This window comes from Melopsittacus undulatus, chromosome 5, assembly GCF_012275295.1.
Source record: "Melopsittacus undulatus isolate bMelUnd1 chromosome 5, bMelUnd1.mat.Z, whole genome shotgun sequence".
In the NCBI taxonomy this organism is placed as follows: Eukaryota; Metazoa; Chordata; class Aves; order Psittaciformes; family Psittaculidae; genus Melopsittacus; species Melopsittacus undulatus.
In genome coordinates, this window is record NC_047531.1 from 45,673,336 (window position 1) to 45,698,675 (window position 25,340).

The window sequence follows — 25,340 nt, forward strand, 5'->3', positions numbered from 1 at the left end:
CCCCAGACAGCTCCCACAGAAAGTCTGGTTTGCAGCTCCTCTCTCACAGCATAACCTGAGCATCGCCATTGTTTTTATTGTTCATTATTAACTCAGCAGGAGCACACAGAGGCCCTGATTGAGTTTGGCGCTGGGCTGTACCAAGCACCGTGGGGATACGCAGCAGACACAGCCCCCGAACAACACACAATCGGCCTGAGAGCACGTCCCCACGGCACAGAAGTTATTTCTCTGTGTTGAAATACATGTGACAGTAATGGCTGCCAGTGTCAGCAGTGAAACCTATTTTATCTTATTCTTTCTTTCTTGTTACTGCATTTCTTCACATTGCATAACATCTCTTACAAATTACAACGAATATTTGTCAGGCCTCAGGGGTCATTACAGCTTCCTATGGCTCCGGAGCTGTTCAATAAAACCATGTCAACACCACATTGGGATGCTCCATTATGACAGATACTCCCTGCTTGGAACAAACCCATTATTTCCATGGAAAGTACATATCAAGCCTATTTGAGGAGAAGCACTGCAGTGGGACACACTGACATTATATACATCTGAACCATGACACGGGGATGTCATGGGTTTGCCTAACGCGCACGATTTTCCCGCACATCCGCTGCCCGCACCTTTTTGGCCCCGCTCCTTACCCGTAGCGCAGCGCGCTCACCCTCCCTTAGTAGGTCTCGCGAGGCCCTGCGCGGCACGCACCTGCGTCACCCGGGGGCGGGGCGACTATTAAAGCCGCTCGCTCGGCAACTTCCGGCCCTTCCGGCCCGGCGCGGGGACAAGATGGTGGGTGCTGCTGGCGGTGGCGCTGGCCGGGCCTGGCCACGCCATCCCTTGGGCATCGCCGCCATCCCGCCACCGGCGGGTGCCCGGCCGTGCCTCTGCCTCCTCCTTATCTTTCGGGAGGCGCTGCGGGGCTCATTTCGGGGCTCGGCCGCGGCAGGCCCGGGGGGCGGGAGATGTTTTGCCTTAGGGACGCTGGCCGGGCCTGCTCGGAGGCGCTGGGGTCTGGGTGGCGGTGTGTCAGGAGACTTGCGGCGGAGTTTGCTGGCCTTGTTGTTTTTGAGAAGGGCGCAGCTCATCTTTAGGGAGCTCCCGGCAGGAACGTGTGCCTGGCCCGGCACTCCGGTCACTGCGCGTCTGGGGCCGGGAGCGCGGGCGGAGCGCGGCTTCTTCGTAAGGTCCTGCAGTGAGGCCATGGCGGGGGGTGGTGTGAGCACGTGGAGGAGTCAGTCTGATAAGAGGGTTCACCGCCTCTTCTCTACAGGTGACGCTTCGTGTTTGATCGTGTCACATAATGCGAAGGCATTTCGTGTGGTGTCAAAATTCACTTCTGCTCTGACCTGCCACAAGATTCATAATCCTAAAAATCCCTTTTGGGGCTGGTAAACTCCATCTGCTTAAAGCAGTTTGTGTCCAGTTTTATTTAGTATGACACATTTGTTAGCTATTGGTTGTTCGCTGATTGTACAATATTTGCCTTAAATCTGGATACAAGATTGGATGGGTAATTCTTTGTTGGGCTGAGTTCTCTGGAACCCAGCCATGGCTCTCTGGTTGCAAAGGGAGGCTGCCAGGACTGTAGCTTTGTATTTTTACTGCGTTTCTATTCCAAATGACTTAATTCAAAGGTGGATGTTGAAATAGTGTTTTATTGCCACTTCAGACTGAAATGCCTATTTTTATGTTTGATTCATTGAAACAGATTGTGAAGTTATCTGGGCTTCCTCATTGTCTAGGCTTTTAGGAGCACTGAAATTCTGGTGGCATGCTGTGGTCAGATGGCAGCTTGTGTCGCTCACTGACTAGAGTGGGACTTGATGGTGTCTTAAAATAAGCTTGAAAGGGAGGGGTTGCTGAGGAAATCGAGGAAGGACACAGTTGGGGCATAAGGACTGCATTCTCATGTTATAATGTCATTTAGAAGCCAAACAGCTGATACTGAGAAAGATTCCTAGAATGCAAAATACTTTATATATATATGCAATATTAATGTTCCAAGGCAAGAAGAGGATTGGCCTTGGGCCCTTGATTGTGTGTAAGTGAAGAGCAAGCACTAAACGTTTGTTTTCTCTCCAGTCTCACCGCAAGTTCTCAGCTCCGAGGCATGGCTCTCTGGGCTTCCTGCCCCGTAAGCGCAGTAGCAGGCACAGGGGCAAGGTGAAGAGCTTTCCCAAAGATGACCCCAGCAAGCCTGTCCATCTCACTGCTTTCTTGGGCTACAAAGCTGGCATGACCCACATTGTCCGTGAAGTTGACAGACCTGGATCTAGTACGTATTGATGTTCTTCCTTAATAGAGGAGGTGTATTTCTTTTCTTTATGAGTGGTGAAAGATTACCTCTCTGGTAGCTCTGGATTTTAGTCCTAGCTTGACTTCACTCTGTTTAAAGTCCTTGAATGGGTGAGGTATAAAACACCCAAACCGTTCCTCCTTCAATGTGAGTGATGATGCAGCAGCCACACCTCATGTCTAGCAGTGTCTGTCTTGTTAATGGTCCTGTTTCTAAAAACAAGATGACCTGATGATTGAGTTTAGCTGTACTGTAAAGAGTCTACTTGGGATGACCTCTTATTGATGGGCAGACACAAGTAAATTGCTTTTGGGTTTTTTTCCTGGTTCTCCAGTCCTCAACGTGGTTTTACTGCTACCATCCATTTTGCCTTTGGTGAGCTTCAATAGCTGGTGCTGGTGTTAATTGTGCCGTATTTCTGCTTTCATCCAGAGGTGAACAAGAAGGAGGTGGTTGAGGCAGTCACTATAGTAGAGACTCCTCCCATGGTCATTGTGGGCATTGTGGGATATGTGCAGACTCCTCGTGGTCTCCGTAGCTTCAAGACCATCTTTGCTGAGCACATCAGTGATGAGTGTAAGCGTCGCTTCTACAAGAACTGGTAAGGAATCAGGGCTTCTGCTTATGGCCTTAATCTTGTGCCATGGTTTTTTTCTTCTAGTGCGTTGAAGATTATGTTAATATAGTGTTTTGAAGAGGCTCTTCAGCAGTTAGTGTTTGGCCTTGATGAATTGGCCTAATAATGGGATAGGCTGTAGAAATGGCTTTGGGAGGAGGGTAACAGCACAGTGTTAGCACCCTTCTTGGCATGGGGGTGACAGTGTTGGTTCTTGCCTGAGATTTCGTTTCACAGGCTACACGTGATGATACTTCGACGGGCGGACATAAGGAAATCGCCTCTGGCGCTTGTTGTTGAGTGTCGAGTCCTGACTGTAGCCCTGTTTTCTCAGGAAAGGGGAAGACAAGTGTTACTTCTGATTACTGTTCCAGGCACTGTTGTGATTCAAAGTATGCACATTTGCCCAAATGTGGCTCCAGTGTGTCTAGAGCTTACAGCCTGTTTATGAACTTTGCAGGCTGAAAAGACGTCAGAGTAGAGCAGTAATGATCTCAAGGGTGTTACAGTAATGACTTTACTGTTGGGCATAGTTTGGGCTTACAAGGGTGGGGAGATTACGGTATTCTGCAGCAAATATCGTGAACTTGACAAATGCTTTAAAGATGTGTTTTTTTTCTTATTGTTTGACATCTCTCTGCAGTCTTTTGTCTTCTGTACTGTGAATGTTAATGTGCTTTGGAATTCATGGCAGCTCCGCTCAGCTCTGGCAACTTTGCCACTGCCTGATGAGCTCCAGGCTCCGCTTGCCAGTGGAAAAGAGTCCTTAGAAGCTGGCAATGAGCCAAAACCAGCTGAGGTGGCAGTTCCTTCCGCTCATCCCCACTTCCCTGGGGATCGATGAAGGGCTTAGCCAACCTTGTCTCTGCTCTGCTCCTGAAGGCACAAGTCCAAGAAGAAGGCCTTCACCAAATACTGCAAGAAATGGCAAGATGAGGAGGGCAAAAAGCAGTTGGAGAAAGATTTCAATAGCATGAAGAAATACTGCCAGGTTATTAGAGTCATGGCTCACACTCAGGTAAGTGTCTGTGGGACTCAGATGTACACTGGAAACAGCCAAGGGAGGAAGCATAAAACTTGATCCATCTCTGCAGGGAGATGGCTGCCCTCCCCTGCAGCCTGGTGCTAGCTATTACAATACAAATACTAGTCCTTTTCACCTGTATAAGGTGTGTGCTTACAGAATGCTTGAGGATTGTCCAAAGAGACTGAACCCTGGCAGGAACTTCTTGCCTGTCCTTTGTTGGTACCATGTAGGCCTGGGCCCTATTAATTCCAGAAATAAATAAATAAAGCAGGCTGTAAACTTAATTCGGGGTTTGTGTTGTTAGCATCCTTGCAGGCTGCATTCTGTAGGGACTGAAGACACTCGGAGGCTTTTGGTGGCTTCTGTTGCTCAGCTAGAGGAGGTGTGATGGTGTCTCACCAGCCATGAGAGCTTGCTTGGGAGGTGCAGTTAAATCTTTTGAGTTGGCTGTGAGTGCAGTAAGAAGTCTAGTTATGACACTGCTGATTTTACTAAATTGTATTTCCATGCCAAATAGCAAAGATATTGCAGCTGCTGTTAATAGCTGTATCAGTCCCCATCTGCTAAATACAGAACTGTAAATGTGACCCTACTCAAAGTGTCCTGCAGTGTGGCAGGATGTACGAAGAATCGTAAAATGGTTTGGGTTGGAAGGAACATTTAAGGATCATGTAGTGCCACCCCCTTGCAGTGAGCTGGAACACCTTCCACTAGATGAGCTTGCTCAAAGCCTTATCCAACCTGGCTTTGAACACTGCCATGGGTGGGTCCATCCACAGCTTCTCTGAGCAGCCTGTTCCAGTGTCTCACCACTGTCAGTCATAAACAGCTCCTTTTTTATGTCCAATTTAAATCTCCTTTTTTTAAGTTTAAAATCATTCCTGTCATTATCTGCTGTTCTTCCTGGATGGAGTTTGGCTGGTGGCTGTGGGGATAGAGTTCTGTGTTCTGTGGATGGCATATAACTTCCAGATAATGTGACTTGCCATTTCAGCTACAGTAGAGCCTAGAGCCTTTCTACCTGGTGTAGGGCCTTTGACTTCAATACGTTGAAGTTTATCTTGGGAAAGGATGTATTTAGTTAAACAGATTCAGCCAGGGCTAAGAGGATACAGAGCTACTGAAGGTCCGTCTTGGAGGAACAGGGGCTCAGGGGCTAAATTTCATTCTTCCTGTTTCCTAGATGCGTTTGCTTCCCCTGAGACAGAAGAAGTCTCATCTGATGGAGATCCAGGTGAATGGTGGCACAGTTGCTGAGAAAGTGGATTGGGCCCGGGAGAAGCTGGAACAGCAAGTGCCTGTGTCAACTGTCTTTGGCCAGGATGAGATGATTGATGTCATTGGAGTCACCAAGGGCAAGGGATATAAAGGTAAACGTATAGAAGTTCTCCTGTTTGTGTTTGGATACAGTTTTGAGTCTTCAGAAGTGTGTAGACTAAGAGCTGAGGGGGTGAATCCATCCTGCTGTCATGGTTCAATGATGAGACCATGGAATGAGCGCTGGGCACGGCGCCTGACATCTGTGAGGAGTCATTCCATGCTGCCTTCCTTCTGAGAACACAACCAAGGGACAGCTGGGGAGGGGCTGTGGGCAGTTAAGAGGCAAGGTGCTTCACCTGGAAACTGGGTGAATTCCTGGGATGTGGGTCTGGGCTTCCCTTTTGTGGCCTAGGACAGCAGCTTGAAAAATGGCTTAAACACCAGTTGAACAATTAGATGAATCTCTTTGACAGTAGTTAGTGACAGGGCTGCTTTGGCTTCTTCCAGGTGTTACCAGCCGCTGGCACACCAAAAAGTTGCCCCGCAAGACTCACAGGGGTCTGCGCAAAGTGGCCTGCATTGGCGCATGGCACCCTGCTCGTGTGGCTTTCTCGGTGGCCCGGGCTGGTCAGAAGGGCTATCACCATCGGACTGAAATCAATAAGAAGGTTTGTTTCTCTGACCTGCTAGGAAGGAGCAAGAGCTGGCTGGGCTCACTTGCTGCATGACAGTGAATAGAGTTTTGCTTTGGATGTTTAGCTCTGTATGTAATCTCAGGGCAGTAATGTTGAATAACCGTCACAAGACACGTATTTTCAAAGTGCAGTAGACATTTTTCTCCAACCTGGTGTAGAACAATTTGTGCTTTGGCTGATGACAATACCTTTCTCCTATCTTTTAGTAAGTAGAAGTTGTTATCATTTTTAGATCTACAAGATTGGCCAGGGTTACCAAATCAAGGATGGAAAGCTGATCAAAAACAATGCTTCAACTGATTATGACCTGTCTGACAAGAGCATTAACCCTCTGGTGAGTTGTTGAGCTCTGTGGAGGGAGTTTGCTTATGAGCTGCAATCTTAACAGGCAAATGGGCCTGGTGTATGCTGCAGAATGATTGAATGAAGAGCTTTTGAGATACAGCTTGGCAGTTGTGGGAGGCAGTGTTGCTTAGTCATTCTCGGTGTGGACTTGTGTAACTTGCTAATTGCGTTTGATATGTGGCAGTAGTAGAGAGAGATGTTACAAACCTCTACTGTAGATGGTACTTGTAAATAAGGATTAACAGGGAGAGCAGCTTGTGCTCTTCTTTTGTTAGCTGCATCTTTTTGCTGCTGTAAGGCGTTTGCCTTTTTAACCTTGATACAGCTAAATTCCTGTATTAGGGAATTTGACCAGCAAAAGGTAATACTGGAAATGCGTTTTTAGTGAATGTGGTAGTGGTTGAGACCCAGAAGTTAAGTGAGAGCATCAAGCTGTAGGCAGATGTGATAATTGGTCCTGCTTCATACAAAATAATAACTGCTCTCTCCTTGCTCAGGGAGGCTTTGTCCACTATGGGGAGGTGACCAATGACTTCATCATGCTGAAAGGCTGTGTTGTTGGGACCAAGAAGAGAGTCCTAACCCTGCGCAAGGTGAGTAGTGTGACCTTCTGTCAGTATTATGACCTGCTGTCAGATGAGCTGGTGCAGCTTAAGGCTGCTTTTGGTACAGGTAGTGGTTGCTGCTAAGGGGACTCCATAGCCCGCTAAAAACAGCCTCATGCATCCAGATGCACCTCTTATTAGTGACCTCCACAGCAGTGCAAGATCCTTTCTGAAGTTCATTCAGCACAGGGCTGTTTGCAAATCAGGGCATGCGTTAGGGTTGAGAATTCTTGTGGACCATAAGGACACTGGTGGGCAGGCTCATCTGCTGGTGTGATCTCACCAGTCTTCACTCTTGAAAGCCAAAGGTGCCAGCTAGCTTAGTGGCAAGCGCCCCTTGCACGTTGTAACAGCAAAAGCATGAGGTCAGGGTGACTTAGGAGGGTGTGGAAGTGATCAGAAGTAGCCAGCATACTGGCAGACTGAAAGGGTGCTGCTGTATGCTCACTCACCTGGTGTCTCTCTTGCAGTCCCTGCTTGTGCAGACCAAGCGCCGGGCCCTGGAGAAGATCGATTTGAAGTTCATTGACACAACCTCCAAATTTGGCCATGGCCGCTTCCAGACAGCTGAGGAGAAGAAGGCTTTCATGGTAAGGACATTTCCTGAAGCTGGGCAGCTTTGTACTGTGTATTGCCTTGTCAGATAATAGCAGTTGGTAGCCTGACCCTTGGGCTGCCACAGGGCTGGGATTCCTGCAAAATGAAGTGTGTAGCTTCAGTTGAGAAGGTCCATCCTCCAACTTGGTTATGACCACAGGCTGGACTGGGGTCATGCTTCCCCTATGGCAGCACTTGGTGCCCTAGGGATGTTGCCATGTTTGAGTACAAGTCATCCAGTGATGAGGTGTGGAATAAGCACTGAACACTGACACATGGGAAGTCTCTGCACTGCATTTCTTCTGAGAAGCAGCTCTGGATGGTGCTCACAGTGGGCTCTGGGTTGTGGTCTCATTGTCACTTGCTGGAGAAGGCAGGGCTGGAGTCCCGGGTGTGAGGCCCTTGCTGGGTCCGAGCATGGTTCAGGTGCCTGGGGGCTGCACACGCACTTCCCCACAAGGTGGCACCAGCATTTCTTTGTTCCGTGTGGGGTTATGGATATGGTGCACTGTAGCTGTGCTGAGTTCAGCTTTACCCTGAAACCTGGAACTGGGGATGGGGCTTGCAATTTCCAGCAGGCTGCAACATTGAAGGGTTTTTTTGGCCTTAATTTGCTTTGCAGCAAGGGGAGAAGAAATGGCAGGGTTGTGATTGGGATGTGATTTGCTCTTTGGTGCAGGCTGCTGTTTACATAGTTTGTTCTCTTTTTTTTAGGGACCACTCAAGAAAGATCGCATTGCTAAGGAGGAGACAGCTTAATGTCTGCAAGGGTCTTGTGGCCTGTGTGCTCTCAGACCAAGAAAATAAACACTTTAAAGAAGTTAACTTTGTCTCTTGGTTTATGCATAGCTGCGACATGTCTCGTACTCTCACTGCAGGCACCCTGTGCAAAGGAGCAAGTAGAGCTCAAATTCCTGAACACCCAAATCAGCAGGGTTCCTCTAACAAGGAAGAAGCTACCGTTACTGGTTTTTGAGAGCAGAGATTGTGGGGCACAGAGCAAGGTTTCTCTGCTTGATTGAAATAGCAAAGCAGCAGGAGCCCTATATGTGTTTGCCATTTCAGAGGCATAATTCCTCATATTAATCCTCTGCTGGGCGACTAAAGAGCTCCTTTGTATCAAAAAGGTTTTGAAATAAAGGAAACTCCTTCACAGAACTGAAACATTACTAAATCATAGGTGGGTGGCTGTTGCTGTGGAAACCCTCCTCTTTCTCTGTGATGGAGGGTATGTAACCTGCACTCTGTTTGCCAATGCAGTGTGCCTCACATAAGGTGGGTATTCCAGAATCCTGTCCCCTGACACATTCCAGCCTTGCAGCAGCTGGGTATTCCCAAATTCCCAACCTAGAAGGCTTTGCCTGGTGAGAGAAAACTGGCTGGCCTGGCAGGGGAGGAGGGTGATGACTCTTCACATCCCAGCCTCCAAGGAGGAGGGAGAGTTGCCAGTGCTACTCGTGCTGTATTCCTGCGTGCCTCAAGATCCTGGGGAGACACTTTGGCTGGTGTTCCAGTCCAGTCTGATGGTAAAGGGCAGATGAGATGGTGCCTGTGTGCAGGGATCAGCTCCATGCACAGCACCAGTCCCCACAGAAGCATTGTGTCAGGGCTGAGGCCTTATACCAAGAAAGGCAGTGGCTGCCCCCAGTGCTTGTCTGCCTCCAGCTGCAGCAGTGAGATCACCGGCGCTTCGGGCATGGCCCGACAGAGAGCTCGTGTAAATTTAGATAACGGCGTTGGCGTGTCCTTCACTGACCATAATTGGAGACATGGCAACAACTCTATGGATCTACACGGCAAAAGTGTGGTGCTGCTACGAGACAGACTCCTGTTTTGATGCCATTTGCTCAGACTGAAACAGGGAAAGGTGGATGTAGAGGGTATTTCCTGTGGGAATGTGTTAAGAGCCCTCTAAGAGTTAAAAGGTGGCGAGAAGGAGGAAAAACATTTACCTTGTTTCCCTAGAAACCAGACTCGATGACTGCACAAGCTGGCTGGCTCCCCCTCAGCCTCCTTTAACACATGAACCTGCTGGCTGATTTCAGCCGAGTGTAACAAGAGAGGTCTCGCTAGCTGATTTTATTCCCCCTCGAGTTTCAAAGGTAGCAGAGAGCCTTAAAATTAGTATTCCCCTGAAGAAGGAAAGTGGGATTTTCAACCTATGTACATCTTGAGGCTGCAGTTCCATGAGCAGCTCTGAAGAGCAAGCTTTTCCTGCCTGTTGGTAAGCCTTAGGTGGTCTTTTCCCTAAGCTGTTTTAAAGCATATATGTGCTAGTTGGCTAGCAAGTACACAGCTCTAGGCCAGCCCTGTCTGCTCCTGCCACCTCTGTCAAACCAGTTGGAATCATCCAAGGGAACTGGGTTTATGAGGATAAACTGGGATGTGTTGGGGATGAGCACTTATGCTAAGCTATGCACAGCCTTCATGAAAATTTGTACAAGTACCCCATTTACCAAACTGTGCCTTGTGGTGGGAGCTCTGTTGGAGGCTGGGAGCTGGTGGGTGCGTTTTGAGGTGGTGATGGTAGTGGAGGGAATTTTCAGTCACATTAGCACCCAAGTAGAAGGAAGCATTCCTGAGCTGCTGCTGTCCTTGTTTAGGATGCTCAGCATGTATATAGCAGGAGGAGCTGCTTCAGCTTGGAACCCAGTTCCAGACTTGGGTTTGTTTACTCTTGAAGTATGGTTGCTGACTGATAAAAACACTGGAGGGGGAAAACCCCCACAAAAGTGGTTTTTACTCCTTTTCCTGGAAATCCTGGTGACAAGAGGACACCCAACGTCAGGAGGTGGCGCTCCTGCCTCTGTAGATGGCTTGTGTGACACTTGTCCCCAAGAGCTTGCTGGTGCTGCTGGCCTGGAGCAAAGCCCTGCTGAACTGAGGCTACCAGGGCTATGTAGTCCCTCTCAGACCCTCCAATGGCTCCCTGAAGGCCTGCAGTGCCAGTGGGCAACTGGCAACTGTAAACCAACCCTTTGCTAAGGAGCTCCTGGTTCCAGGTTTAGGAGGTCCCCATCAAGCTCTGTGGGTGGGAGATAAAGCCAGGGGATGCCAAGCTGGCTTTGGCAAAGCCTCCCACTCCCAACACATCATTCCCTCCAGCCTTCCTGCTCCTGCAGAGCATCCATCCTCTACTTTGGGGACAGTCCCCAGGGCCACAGTCAGCAATTGGTGGAGGTCACACCTGAGTACAGCAGCTCCCAAGAGCCCATAAACTGGTTTTAGGGTGGCTTGGGTTGATTTTTAAACCAACTTCCCTTAATGTTGAGCTTTTTCTCACTGGCGTGGTCATCTCACCCCATCCAGCCCCTGAGTGCCATGTTTGGTGCTGCTTGAGCCCATCTTCCCTGCTCCAAAATGGCCAATGTTATCCCTGTTCACCCACAAAAGATCCCGGTCCCTGCTGATGCTTGGACCAACCCGAGGGCAGTGGCAGGACATGCACAGCCCTGACCCTGCTGAAGCAGCACTAGGCACCGTGGGAATGTGTCTCATCCCAGCTGGCGCCGGGAGGCTGTGAAACGGGACCGGGTTTCACCCCCAGCACTCGCTGCTCCCCAGCTGCTAACAGCACAGGGGCTGGGACCTGGCATTCCCGGGGTGGGGAGCAGCTTTTCCAGCCTTCCCGGGGCGCATCTGGCTCCGGCGCTGCCTCCTTCCTTGCTGGAGATGAAACGAGACGCAGCTGCGAGACTGGAGCAGAGATGTTAGAAGCGTGTAAGGATGCCGGGGGGGGGTGGGGTAAAAAAAAGCGGGTTCAAGTCGGAGGTCTTGGCTCCAGCAGTCGGCTTCACAAGTGGCCCACCTGACACCCCTGCCTCCCCCCAGCCCCTGCCTTTGATCCCGGTGACAGGCGGGGAGCCTCAAGTATGCTTGGTGGGGAAGAAGGGCTGATGAAGGTGCCCCGGGGGACCCGCAGCCGGGTTCACACGCTGCGCAGCGGCTCTCCGGCTGCTCTGCCGCAGCAGCTCTGCTGCACTCTGAGAGCGGCACGCGTTTGATTCGCAGCAGCAGCACCACCACCCCCCCCCCCCCCCCCCCCAGCCTGAGGACTGGTTTCGTACCTGACAGCTCTCTGGCTTCCCACCAACCCTTAGAAGTCCTCTGCAGGACCCGGGGGGAATGGATGTGGTGGGGAGATGGGTCCCTCCCTGTGCTCTGGGACTGCAGTCCCACAGGCACCCTGTGCTAAGGCAAAGCCAAAGCAGAATCTCCCCCATCCCCATGGCCACCACAGCCTCCCTGCTGTTGGGTGTCAGTGCTGCCAGTTCAGCGTTGCCCCCTGGCTGAGCACAGGGCTTACGGGAGCCCACGTGAGTTTAGGGAAGCATGATGCTGGGGTGTCAGTAGGGAATATTATATTTATCGTTTGCTGCTTCCCAGCTTCCCCAAAACACAGCCTGGGTCTGCATTCCCTTCGTGGTGGGCACAGATGCTGTGCCAGGGGCACTCGGGTTGCAGCAAAGCCCCAAAGCACCCTGATGCCAGGCACCAAATTCAAACCCGAGGACTAAAGTGGGAAAAGTTGTATGCCCGGATCTGGCCCGGGGCCCTAAGGGACATGGGACCACCTCTTCAAGGCTGTCCATTGGGCTCAGGTAACACTTCACACCCAGCAGCCTCATCACAGGGTGTTTTAAATACATACATTTTAATTTCTTTATTGGCACCACCAGTGGCAGAGACTGCATTAAACCAACAAGGGCCATGCACATAGCCGTGCATGCTGCCAATGGGAGAGTCTCCCCCCCCCCCCCCCCCCCACATCACCCTGCAGGAACAAACCCCCCCCAGTTGTGTGGCTGGAGCTGTCTGCCGTGTGCTCTGTTCCACTGTGGTGCCTGAGGACTGGATGGAAACCAAAGCTCCTTTTTCCCCTTGGGACTCAGCCAGCGAGCGGGTCGCAAGGAGCTGCTGATGGCAGGAGGTATTCATGTTTGTTTGGTTCCAGCGAGGCTGGACGCCCACTCCCACTTCCCTCCATACAATAAGATCAAACAGCTCCGGGACGTTTCCTCGCTCCTCGCAGATGAAATCCCTGCATCTGCCGCCCCACTCCGCCCTGCCCGGGGCTGCAGCCTCTTCCTTCGCCCAAAGACCTGGATGGTCATCGCTGCTGTTTCTTCTGCCCCCAAATGGGGGATTTTCTCGGTTTTGCCACCCCCACGTCCATTTTCAGGGCTAATGGGCAAGGGATGCAGGAGGTCCGGGACAGTGGCACCTTTCCAACCATGGCTTCATCCCCTCTCCCCCTTCTAAGGGACCTTGGTGAGGACCCACACCACATCTGATGGCTCCCATGCAGGGCATGCAGGCTGTGCCCATGGATGTCACTGTGGCCAGGGCTGGAAGCAGGAGCACTCAAGCTCCTGCTGAGTAGAAGGTGCCCAGCAAGAGCTTATTTCCCTGTCCCACACCTCCATCCTCTTCCTCAGCACCTGGCCCTTGCAGGAATAAGGGGAGGGTGAGGTACCAGAGTGTGGTACCCAGCCGCTGCCAGCAAAGGGGGCAGTGGGTGAATACCAGCCCCCCTGAGAGGGGCTTCCCTGTGGGGCAAGAGGACACCCTGTGGATGCTGAGCCTTCATGGGGGGCTGCAGATGACCATATCCGAAGCTGTGCTGCACTGTCCTGCCTGTCTCCTGAGCGGGTTTCTGCTCTTCTCTCCCAGCAGATGCCTTCCCCAGGTGTCCCTGGTGCCGGGGGGCTGCTGGTGCAGTGGGGGGATCTTGGCCACGGGCAGGGGCTGCGGCTGCTTTTCATTTCCCACCCTCCCCAGCCCTCATGCTCACTCTTTCAGCAGGTCCCTGTGATCTCAGGGGTAATTATGGGTGTCAGGTTTGGGGCAGCCAAGAGGGAATTTGGGAGGGGGGAGGTAGCAGGAAACAGCAGCAGATGATGAGGAACCACAACAGGACACAGTTAGGGGGGATGTTACTGGGAGTTCAGCACTGTTTCACCTGCCTCTCATCCTGCTCCATGTCAGGCTGCCCCAGCAGTGCTTCACCCCATGCAGTTGGGTGCTGCCTCCTGTTTCAGGGTCTGCAGCTTCCATAGGCAGCATCTATGGAGACAAGGACACTTCAGCTCCATGAATTGTGGCTCCTTGTGTGCAGCCTGGCCCCGTCCTTTTCTGCACACATGCAGCTCCTGCCCAGCACTAGCCAAGGCTGGGGAGGGAGAGTGTGGATACAAGATCAGCAGCCCCCAGGGCAGTTCCCCTCCCTTGGCAGCACATCTTTCCCCCGTTCATTGCATGCTGCTCTGCTTCTTGCATCCCAGAGCTGGACCTTTAGGGCATCTCCTCCTCTAGTCCACTGGGGTGTCAGTCTGCACTTGGAGGACCAAAATGCGTACATCCCCCCCACCTGGGCCCTCAGCATCTCTTCTTCAACCTGAGCCTTCCTCCCAGGGGAAAGCCCTATGTGAGGGCCCCTTCATGCCTCCTTCCTCCTCCTTGTCCCGGGGTGCAGAGCTTGGTCTCACAGGGATGGGGACACGGGACAGGTGCCAGGAGCTCAGCCACCAGAGGAAATGGGGGAGACGGAGGCGAGGCAGGAACCCAGGTGTGAAGCAGGGCAGGTAGCAGGGCCATGAGTCAGCCATCCAGGAGAAAGCGGCTGTGGATGGGAGGGCTCTGGCGGGGAAACCAGACTGCCCTGGGGCTGCTGGGGTACGGGAGCACTGAGCTTCTGATTCTGGCTTCCATGGGGCAAAGCACCTCTTTCTCTTAGAGACTCCAGGGACTTACAAGTCCCAGAGCTTTTCCACCCCCATGGCCAGCCTAATGTCAAGAGTCTGATGGGGTCCGATGGGTCCCCCCATCCGATGGGGACACTGTAGGCAACATTCCCTTTTCCTCCCCTCTCTCTGCAAAGAGTTAAATCTCTCTCCAGTTCAGCACTTCTCCCCTCCCTCCTGCCCCCCTCCCGGGATAATGGTTAACCAAGCCCATTGCTAATTAAATATCGATGACCTCAGGCAGGTTTTGTTATCGTCTGGAAACACCTGATGCATGTGTCACCAGCAAGAGCTTTTCTCGTCTCAAGTACACCGGCAACCCTTGAACTTGCCTTGGCTTTTCCCTTCCCACCCCGCCACCGGCTGCCTCTGCCCGCAGGCACTGAAGCTTCGCTGGCTGAGTGGTTGTGTGGGCTTGTCATGGCTGCTCCGAAGAGCAGGGGACAAACACAGTGGGAAGGAAAGGTGTATTCCTCCTCTCCCTCCCCAGATCGCGGCTGCTGCTGCCCTCCATCCACTGCTGATCAGGCTCAGCTTCAGTTTAGGGGACCTCCTTCTTGTGGCCTGAACCTGAACTTTCCTACCTCGTGTGAGCATGGGGACAGCCTGGCTGGGAACTTGGATCTCCACAACACCTCCTGGCTTTCCTGGCAGAGCCCCTCAAGGAGAAGGACCCCAGTACTCTCTTCCCCTATCCCCCAGGGCAGACCTGGGGCAACACCACCGGCCTGGGCAGGGCAAAGCTGAAGCCCTTAAAGGCTGCGATGGAGAATGGGATAGAGAAACAGGGGGCAAAAAAGGCAGAACAGGGAGGCTGGGAAGGGTTTGGAGATGTCCTGTGAGGGGGCTGTGAGTCCATCTTAGGCAAGAAGGACTTTTACAGGGAGAGAGCCATACCCTAGAAGGGTCTGGGACCAGTGGCTTCCAGAGCAGGGTGCATGGAAGTGGAGGGGACTCTTTGGGAATGGCAGCTGGAGTTTCCTGCCAGCTCCACCAGCCTTGTGCACAGCCTGAGTCCTGCTGCTCGAGGAGGGCTCTTGGCCCTGCAAAAGTCCTCGGGGCTGGTTCTCTTTGCAGCAAAGAGCAGAGGCTTTGCTGACATCATTTTCACACTGCACGGTATAAATAGCCAACCTGAAAAACAAAGGAAAACTCCCCATGAAGACCATGTAAGGCAGAGCCACACTTGCACCACTTATTTATTCGCTCACCATAGCTATTTCCTGCCTCTGTTGGTCACAGACCTCCTGTGTTGGCCAAAAGTCAGCTTTTCCTCCCTCACCAGGAATTTACGGATCAGCAGCCCCGCTGGTGATTGGGGGATTACAACCCCTTGGCCCCTGGCTCATGCCTATGGTTGGCCTCAGTCCCACCAGTTGCTCCAAGGTCCTGGACATCTGCTGGGCATGTACAGGGCAGGACGATGGCCATCACTGGTTAGAGCAGCAAGGGCTAAGGCTGGAGGGATCAATAAGGCTGGAAACTTGCTGGGTTTTGCAGCAGGCAGGACTTCCTTGAGCTCCTTCTCCTCTAGGGTATCTCCTGTGTTGCACCACCTCCAAGGTACCCCACAGCCGCAGTGGGAAGCAGATGCCCTGTTACAGTGGGGAGCATCAGTGTGGTTTCCAGGCTGTAAGCCAGGGGGATGTCACTTGAATGGGTTTTATTGCCCAGAGTCAGCTTTTCCTGCTCCCAAGCAGCAGGTCCCTGTGCAGGCAGCACTAGGTTGGGGTGGGTGAGCACCTGCAAGGGGGAGGCAGTGCAGACACTGCTGCGTGCACAGACCCGGCTTGTTCAACAAGCTGGAGCAAGGCTACAGATGTGTCTTCATCAGGCTCCAGCTGCGCTCCCGCTCTGCAGCTCCTTCCCAGCACTTGCTGCTGTCTCCAGACCTGCAGCAGATTGGTCTGTGCATGTGCTTCTCTGCTCGCTCCAGGCACACGCAGCCAGCCTCGCTCAGGACCCTTCTCCTCTTGTCTCAGCTGTGCACAAAGGAAAGCGGGTGATGCTTCCCCCCATGGCTCTACCAGTGTGCTGCGAGCAGTGGCCAGCAGCTGGGGATGGGACCTCCTTCAGGAGGTCCAGGCATGGTTTTGGGCCATGGGTGTGAGGGTTGTCCGAATTTCAGATCTCCATTTTTGATGCTAACCATTCCCAGCTCAGGCATGAGGAGTGGAGGGAGGGACACAAAGGTCCAGGGCTACTGCTGCACAGCAGCATGTCTGCAGGCATTATGTCCCTCAGTCCTGCCTGCAAGCCAGAGCTGCCTTCAGCTCTGCTCACAGATGAAGCCGGATCACAATTGGCCTTGGCTGCTCCCAAAAACACTCTGTTCCTTGGTAAATGGAGCTGGGTTGGCAAGGGAGAGTATGGCATGGTCCCTGCTGCTCTGCCAACCAGTGGTGGGGACAGGAGCTGTCATGGGGATGATGTGAGAGCTGCTGTGGCAGCGCACCATGGCCAAGGTGTGGGGATGGAAGGACCTGCTGGAGGACAGTGGGTCACCCAAGATCTCCCCTTTCTGGCTGCTCATTCCCCTGCCTGCAATCCCCCTCTGTGTACCAGCAGCCCCAGGGGACAGGGAAGAGGGGATGCCAAAGGTTGGCGTGTGCCGGACGGGGCCCTGCTCGGTCTGTCTCCTGGGAGGGTCCCATCCAGCGGAATGTCTCCTTGGTCATTGTTATCAGGGTAATTCTCCAGCAGCTCAAATCCTGTTTTTGTGCTGGTGCTGCCTGGCTCTACGGGAGCAAGGGGGGAGAGAGAAACACAGGAAACGGCAGCGACGGAAGCAGAATCATCTCCTGGAGGGAGCGAAGAGCCGCTGACGCCACTGAGGGGAACAAAGACAGAGATTCAGAAGGGTTTATACACGAGTTTGTGCTGGAGACTGCCCAGACAGATCGTCTCAACCCCAATCCACAGCACACCTACCTCCAGTCCCGCACGTCTCCCCCAGCCCAATCCCCCTGCACTGAGCTCTGGGCTGCAGGGAGACCTTTGTGCGGGGACACACAGGGGCAGCTGTGAGCCAACACTGATGGTTTTGGCATGGAGAAGCCCTGCAGAGGGTGCCCGGGGGGATGTCCTCTGTCTTGGCCCCAGATGCTGTGAGAACTTTGGCATGGTGGAGCGAGGGTGGCCGTGGGAACAGAGCAGTGCACGGTGGTGGCGTGGGCACCAGCCTCTCCGCTGTCTCAGAGCTGTCCCCACCACCACCCCAAGATGCCAGGGGGGCTGTCCCCATGCCCTACACACACAACGGGCCCTCTGTCCCACAGGCACAGATGGAAATTGTGAGTTAAAAGGCCAGAGGGCCTGGCCACCAGCCTTACCCAGGCTTGGAGGAGCTTGGAAGCCTCTGCCTTGCCGAGGTGTGAACTGCCCCTGTCCACATCGCCATCTGTGGCACATCCTGGGTCCCAAGGAAAGCCCTGCATGCTTCCTCTCCTGAGGGTGCAGATCATCAGTGCCACATCCTAAGTGCCAAGGGCTCTTCTGCATGGCTCTAGGGCAGGAGAAACACTCTTCCAGCATGGGGCAAAGCCCTTGGGTCTCTCAGCTCCTGGCCCTGCAGGATGCAGGTGTCACAGTCGGACTGGTCCAGGGAGCTTGCGAAGCCCTGGGCTCATGTACAGCAATAGAAAGCAGTGACAGCAGTTGTAGCCTTCTCCTTGACACAGTTGGGCGAAGGAAATTCCCCCCACCCAGTCTCTAATTCCAAGAAAAGGATGTGTACCACAGCTGCTTGCAATGAAGACACTCCTTTTCAGTGTTACAAGGGGCAGCATTCACACCTCAGGCCCTTCTATGACTGAGGAGCAAAATCTTGTTCCAGCCCAAACAGATGTAGGAACCCCCTGTCCATAACCCCATCCCCATGGCATGGTCATTGCCAGCTCCAGAGCCAGGGTAAGGATCTCCCATCAGGAACACCCTGTGACGGTCAGTGATGCTGTGGGGCACTGCTGATGCCTGGGACAGCAGCAAGGACCACAGAGCCACACAGGGTGGCACTTCTGTGGGGAAGCTCACAGCACTCCTGCCCTGCTGCCTGCAGCAAGGGCAGCACAGCCAGGATGCTACTGCTAGCAGGAGTGCTGCTATTCCCAGGGTCTGCCTTCGTGAGCAGTTTTTGTGGCTGGAACATTTGCACCAAAATGTCATCAGTCCCTTATCTGCAACATATCTGGGTCCTTTTGGTACCCACTCAGCCTCCAAAAATAGCCTCAGCAGAGGGAAAGAATACATCCCTAAAATAGCACTGGCCACTTGGGCTCACTGGCACTGGAGCTGACACCTGGTCAAGTGCCCATCGCGGATTTGCAGGGAGATTGCAGGTCTATTCTTCAGTGCTTTCCCAGCCTAAAATAGCAGCCGCAACCTCTCTGCACTGCGAGATCAGCAGGTGCTAGGCAACCTTTGCCCAAGGCTGTGCCCAGGCTGCTGCCTGGCCCCTCCGTGCCACCCCAGGGCACCACCAGCTATTGCCCTGCAGGGCCTGCAGTAGGGCAGGGAGGTTTGAAGCTGTGGAGCACAGTGAGGGCCAGGTGAGTGACCCTGAGGGATGCAGAGGAGTGGTCTGGCTGGCTGCCTCTCCTGAAAAGGAGAGCTGCTGAGGAGGAGGAAGCTGGGAGGAAGGAAAGCCTTGTTTGTCTGTTCCCAGAGTGGTGCAGGAACTGCTATATGAGGAGTCACCTGACCTCACATCTCCAGATGCTCTTCATCAGTTTCACCCCCCTTCTTTGTTTGAGCCTCTCCCCAGCTCCTTCATTTTACTCTTCACTGTGCTGATGTCTCTCCTCTGAGCTACCCCAGCACTGGCAGCTGGTTTCTGCCAGGTTGTGAGTCCTCTTCCACCTCCTTATGCTCCAAATCCATCCACACCTGCTCTTCCTCCTGGATGGACCATATTCATTCCCTGTACATGGATCCAGGAGTCTGGCTCTGCCTGGCAGGCAGGGCATGGCCATAGGTCTCTGCTGACCCAGGAAGGCAGGGAAAGCTGTGGCAGATGGGATGGGATGTGAGCTTTCAGTTACAGGGAACACACTGCAGGCTTGTGGGGTGCTCTATGGGACACAGCTGGGAAACTGGGGATCAGAAAGAAGGAAATTTGGGCTCAGCATCTATTACTAACACATGGTGGCATTTTGCATCACATTCAGACCCCACATATCTCAGTTTGCTCCCCTTCTGCAGCCCCCTGCCTCATGCAGTGTTGCACAGCCGGACTTCTCAGCATCCGTGAAGGACAAGTGGGTAAGACCATGACGCAAAGGTTTCATGCTCTTTGTAGACTATTGCTTCCTCTCTTGCCTGGCCCTTTAGAAGATCTGTGTAAAGATGTTTATGCAGAATACAAAAGGTTTAAGGATGTGTATTGGATACAGAGGGATGAAGCCCGGCATGGGATAAATGAGGATCTGGAAGCAGGATCCACTGCTGCTGCTCTTCGTATTGAACTGTGTTTCCTGGGGCAAGCAGAGGAGGGGGATGTGGCTGCCAAGGACAGGAGGTCTGGGAATCACAAAGCCAAGGTGCTCCCAGGGAGTAGGATACAGACAAAGGCTGAAGCCAGAGAGGGAGGCACATTTTGCTGCAGAACAGGGCTGGGCTGTCACATGTGGCCAGGAGCAGGACTTAGAAAGGAAATGGGGAAGGGCAGGCAGGAAAGGGGGAGACTGCGAATGGCCTGGGCTGAATGGAGGTTAGAGCAGTGATGGTTTTGGATCAGGGGAGGCTCTTTCAGGAGCGATGCTGGGAAGAGAGTAGGTGCTCAGGGTGTCTCCAGGGATTGAAGGCAATAGAAATGGATTGCTGAGGTATGCCAGGGAGAGCTGAAAAGGCAGGGAGTGACAAACCCTCCACACTCTGTGTAAAGCTTTGTTTTCCTCCAGGGAGGCCCTGTTCACCTGGAGACCCTCTAGTTCTTTTCAGTCTCATAGCATCCCATCAACCCATGGTTAAATTAGGGGCTGAGATCCTTCCAGGCTGGGGTGGGAGGAGGAAGGGGATATATGAGTAAAACAGTAAACATAGCAGTCTTGATGAGGCTAACTTCAAGATTGGGAAGGGTTTTCCGAAACAACAAGGTTATTTCTAGACTTAGGAAATGAACCAAGTAGCCCACTGGCCCAGAAGGGCCATGGGGAGGACTCCTATCTCTCAATTCAACAACCCATTGAACAAGCTGAGGTCATCACTCATTGCAGAGGACAGGAACTCAGGGAAAGGAAGAGGGGACCGGATGCTCGGCCAAAATACCTTAAGAAGTAATGTGAAGGATATCCCCTCTCCTCCAGAGCCAAGATGTGACGGTGCCTTCATGGGGCTCCATGGAGAGCAATGGTGAGGGGCTCACTTGCAGCTGGTGTTCCCAGGAAGAGCTGTCCCACACCTTTTCCCACCTCCACTGTTCCTCCTAACCTTCCTTTGACTACAGTGCTTGATCTTCCCCACCCCTGTGTTTCATTTTGACATGATGACCATTGATTGAAATTTTCCAAGCCCTGGCAAATAGGATACACATGGGTTAAGACTGAGCAGGAGTGGTGTAGAGGCAGAGGGACAAGACTTTTGACCCAGCAGACACCATGGGCTTTGGGAGGTTTGGAAGAGCAAACGGATTGGTGTTGTGGCAGCAGGAGAAGAAAGAGGCCAGCCTGAACACCTTTCTCCTCTTTGAGGGACCTTAGAAGAACATTACCCCATCCAATTCTACTGCCCACCTGAGCAGGTGTTTGACATTGCTCAAGTCAGCTGTGAACCCCAGTGGTGCTTTCCGAGGGAGGTGCAGGGAAGCCCTCCCAGCATGGAGATCGGAATTCCTGAGGGCCATGCCCATGCTTCTTGGCCCTGCCTTTGTCTGGCAGACAAGTGATGGCTGAAGGACTCAGGTCACATCATGCAGGGAAGGTGGTACAGCCCCTCACGGTCCCTCCGGTTCCCCAACAGACAAATGTGGCTGTCTGAGCTTTACAGTCCTCAGTACAGTCCTGTGCACTGCTGATGGTTATTCAGAGACTGGGGGATGTGGTCATGAGTGAGGACGTGGCAGAACACAAGGAGAGGTGCACAGCTTTGCTGGTTCCTGGGAAAGGAAGCCACCATCTGTTAACAGAAAGAGGAATACCAACGGAAGAGCAATTTAATTAGATAATATATCTAATTAAGACAGGTGACAGGCTGCAAATTTCCCTCCTGGAGAGACCTTTGGAAAGCTCTCAAGCAAGGATGCTCCATACCTTGTCCTTTCAGCCAAGGCCACGTGCCAGAGCAAGAAGAAGGGCTGCAGGTTCCCAGAACCCTCTTTGCTGCTTCCCAGTGCTTGACTCCACTGCCACCATCCCATCTACAGGGGCCAGATGAGACATGGTCGTGAGCATGGCTGTAGCTCTGCAGGAGCTGAGCACTTCTGGGTGCCGAAGGCCCTTGCTCCCTCCAAGTGCCCTCTCCTCCACATCACTCGGATTCCTCGCCTTTCCCTCTGCCAGGATGAAGCCATGGTATTTGCAGGCCAAGATGTGGATTGCAGCCCTCTGTGGCCAGGCAGAACACCTTTGCAGGATGGCCATCAGCACTCGGGGACTGAGGGGGACCAGGAGCCAGACCACATCCTTGAAGCAAAGCAGCCCATATTTAGGACTTGGGGATCCCACAGCAACAGGCTGGGCTATGTGCAAACCTGCTTTCCTTTGCAAGCCAGCATCTGCTGAAGGCCTGGCTTGCTGAGGCTGCACTGAATCCTGGTGCTGCGTCAGTCTTCCCCTCTCCCCACCCCCTCTTTCCCCTGAAGAGATTTCTAAGAGATTTTTTTTTGTCATTGGCATTGTCTGTTTGATCCCCAGGTCCTAACCAGGCAAAATAACACATGCATCTTACTGGAGACAGGATAGAGGGCTCTTGGAGTTAATCGTTTTCTCCATTGTCTTTCAAATGTGTGCTGAGATGTCCGAAGCTGGGGACCCATTGTGCTGCCTTCCTGCTTGTTTTTCCAACAGTCTCCAGTGAATAAAAGCAATGCAGGGCTTGTAATACACTTTCCATGACCTCTAATCTTGCTGTATGATCTATCTCAATTGCCAGGTCAAAGACAGTATTCCTTAGCAACAGTTACACTTCCATCTCACCTACCCCAAAACCCAGCCCAAGCTTTCCCTGGCTGGCTCCAGCTTTCCTTGTCTGCACCAACATCCCCACTGCCTTCATCCATACCTTCTTCCCCCTTCTCCCTTCTTGCTGCTCTCCCAAGAGGTCTGTCTTCACACTTTCCTCTGAGCTTTTTGTCTCTGGAGGTGTTGGCACTGAGGTGTGCTGTGGCACGAGGTGATTGATGCCATTGAAGGCATGCTTGCTGAAGACGATCCTACCTCCTCATCCCACCACAAGTGGGTCGGGCTGATGCCACACATCAACTCAGCTACCACCATCAGCAGCACAAGTAGCCAAAGCAAGGGCTGCAGGGGATTTCAGGGCGGACAAAGTCTGTGGATTTGCCTTCCCACCCTGGCTCTGAGCTCACTCTGCTGCACAGGCTTGATGAGATTCCCAGATGAGGAGGTACACAATGCAGGAGGGAAACCCTTGTGGAGTTATTCCACACAGCTTCTCTGGAAATGTTTGCCCTTCCTACTGCTTTCCTGCTATGATGGAAGCTCTCAGGTGTCCAGTGCTAGGACAGCCACCTGGGCTTTGAGGATGAGTCACCCCCTCTTCCTGTGGTCTCCTCAGCCTTCCCTTTGGCAAGGACTGGCAGCAAACAGCAAGAATGAATCAGAAGCAGGGATGACTGAAGGACCAGCAGCCCATTCCCAAGCACCCTGGCATGCATATGCCAGCTGCAGCACCACAGGGGACTGGGAATTGCCCATCACTGACTGACACGGACTGGTGACCGCAGGGAACAGAGAAATCTCCACATCATCTCACTGGAAGCTGTGGTCAAGAGTCCCTTCCTAAAAGGACTGAGTACCAGCTGTGATCTTTTCCAGCACCAATGGGACATTCCTGGAGGTTCCTCTGACAGAGCAAAGATCCCTCTCCTGCTCAAAGGGCTTGTGCCCAGGCCAAGGATAAAACACCAGCTTCATGCTTTGGCGTTCTTGTTCCATCATCCAGTCTTTTCTCCTTGTTTTTTCTTTCATTTTCCTCTTTACACCAATGGGTAGACCCTGACTTGGGTGTCTGTAGCCACCTTGAAAAGTCAACAGGTTACTCCTCTTGAACTGCCAATGCAAACGGCCCATCTCCCTGCTATTGGCAAGGGGATACATACAGGCAGGAAGGTGTGGAGCTGGGGCACCATCACAGCCCAAATCTCCAGCCAAGCCCTTCGTCAGTCGCATCTGCTGAGGAGGCAACCAGCAAGCCCAGTCATGCTCTGAGATTCCCGAGTGCTGTGCAGTTGAGCCTCTCTTGAGAAAAATGGCAATAGGCTGAGTGAGCCTCACTGGGTCACACCACTTGCAGTTTCTTCCCATTCCCCAGAGAGCCCATAACATGCTTCTTCCTCTCTGTGCCACATGGCCAGGGTAGGTCACTGGAGGCATCACAGCCACAGTGATGTGGGAAAAGGTTTGGCAAGCAAGGTCTTCTGGACTGTGTCATGCAGGGCAGGAGAAATAGAGATTGGAGTGTTCGTTCAGAGTGGTCATCTTCAGATCTAGAAAAGGCAGCGAGAAATCAGCCTCTCCTCCTGGAGATGGTTTAGGCAATTACAGAAGGGACACTTGGTTTGGTAGGACTGCTCCTCTGGGCCCTTCTTCACAGAGGTCTGATCATTTCAAACCCTCCACATCTGTGGATGCAGGAGATAGACTCAGGGCCTCTGAGAATTAAGAACGTGGCCTTGCTAGGCAGAGCCTGCAGAGGGCTGTGCTGGGGTTCTCCAGCTGGCCACTGTCAGAGGTACCAGTCCTTTCCTGCTCTCTTTAGCCTGTGCACACTGACAGGTTTGGGTACTCTGAGTTGCTCCAGGTACTCTGCAACCTGGCTTTGGTGCATGTTCATGGTCGGTACCATGAATGTGAAAACGGCCCATCACCATTAAAGGCAGCCATTAAAGCTTTGCAGTGACCCAGCAGCAGGCTGTGAGAGCTGGATGGGTCAGGAGAGGGAGGGCAGTGGTAATTAGAAATATGTTGAAGGGCTCAAAGACTTTGAGGGCCAAGAGGGACCGACCCTCCTGACAGTGTGCACAGCCCAGGCTGGAGGCAGTGTGCTGTTCAGATGCTCCCCACTCCCTCCCAGATAGGTAGTACTGCAATGAAATGCTATCCAAACATTCTGCCACCTTTATCGGCCTTGGCTTTACCGCCCATAATCTCACTCCCCTTTTCCGAGTTGCTCCTCAGGTTACAGCTCCTGGTGGTAATCGATGGGATGGCATGCAAGGGTACCCGAGGACACGGGTCAGATCGGGGGGAAGCAGAGGGGGCCATGGCCAGGCTGCTCCAGTGGCCCACCAGATGGAGGTGCATGCCCATGGGCACAGACACAAAGGTGGCTGTGGCCATTCCTTCTTGTGCTGGCAGCTCGGCATCCCGGTAAGCTGCCTGAGACTCATGTTATCTCTGATGAAAGGCAAACAGAAAGGGGAAAGTGAGAAGGAATTCCTCATCTGAGAGAGCTCTTATCACCTTTCCGCTTCCCTCGCCCTGGAGAGATATGACAGCTCAATGCTCTGTTGTTCCTCAGGGGGCCTCTCCTCCCCTACTGCCAGCAGCATGTGGGTGCCATGGGGGCTCCTGGCCACAGCGCTCCCTGCCCCACAGCTCAACAGGCACCTCTAAGACCACATTCCCCCCTCATCTGCCCCTCTGCCCTCATCTGAGCACCCACCACAGCGCCTTTGGGTTTTGCAGCCCTCACCAAACACACCAGAGATCTCCCAGGGACTAGAGAGCCATTTGCCTTGCATTGGGGCACCACGATCTTGTGCCAATCCCAGCACACACTGAGCTGGGTAGTCAGCACAGGCAGTGCATGGTGGCCCCAATCACGTGACGGTGATAGAACTCCCCACAACCTTGATCAGTCATGTAACTGAGGCCAAGAAATAAAGCTGAGGCTCTTATGAGCCCTGCAGTGAGTCGCAGCACACTTACACAGTGATCAAAGCCAATTACATCTCTGGCAGAAGCAGAACAGGT

At 52.8% G+C, this 25,340-nt stretch overlaps 1 protein-coding gene and 1 non-coding gene across 2 annotated transcripts; both read left to right on the forward strand.

Moving 5' to 3' along the window:
- The first annotated feature begins 729 nt into the window (after window positions 1-729).
- Window positions 730-8,272, forward strand: RPL3 (ribosomal protein L3). Its single transcript, XM_005150342.2, has 10 exons — window positions 730-795; window positions 2,089-2,281; window positions 2,735-2,903; window positions 3,801-3,936; window positions 5,129-5,315; window positions 5,713-5,873; window positions 6,133-6,234; window positions 6,743-6,838; window positions 7,321-7,440; window positions 8,162-8,272. The coding sequence occupies exons 1-10, from the start codon at window positions 793-795 to the stop codon at window positions 8,204-8,206; spliced, it is 1,212 nt and encodes a 403-aa protein (XP_005150399.1). The 5' UTR covers window positions 730-792; the 3' UTR covers window positions 8,207-8,272.
- On the forward strand, window positions 5,416-5,507 carry LOC115946738 (small nucleolar RNA U83B). The gene has a single exon (XR_004080779.1). It is a non-coding gene; the product is annotated as a small nucleolar RNA U83B (small nucleolar RNA).
- Window positions 8,273-25,340: the final 17,068 nt, after the last annotated feature.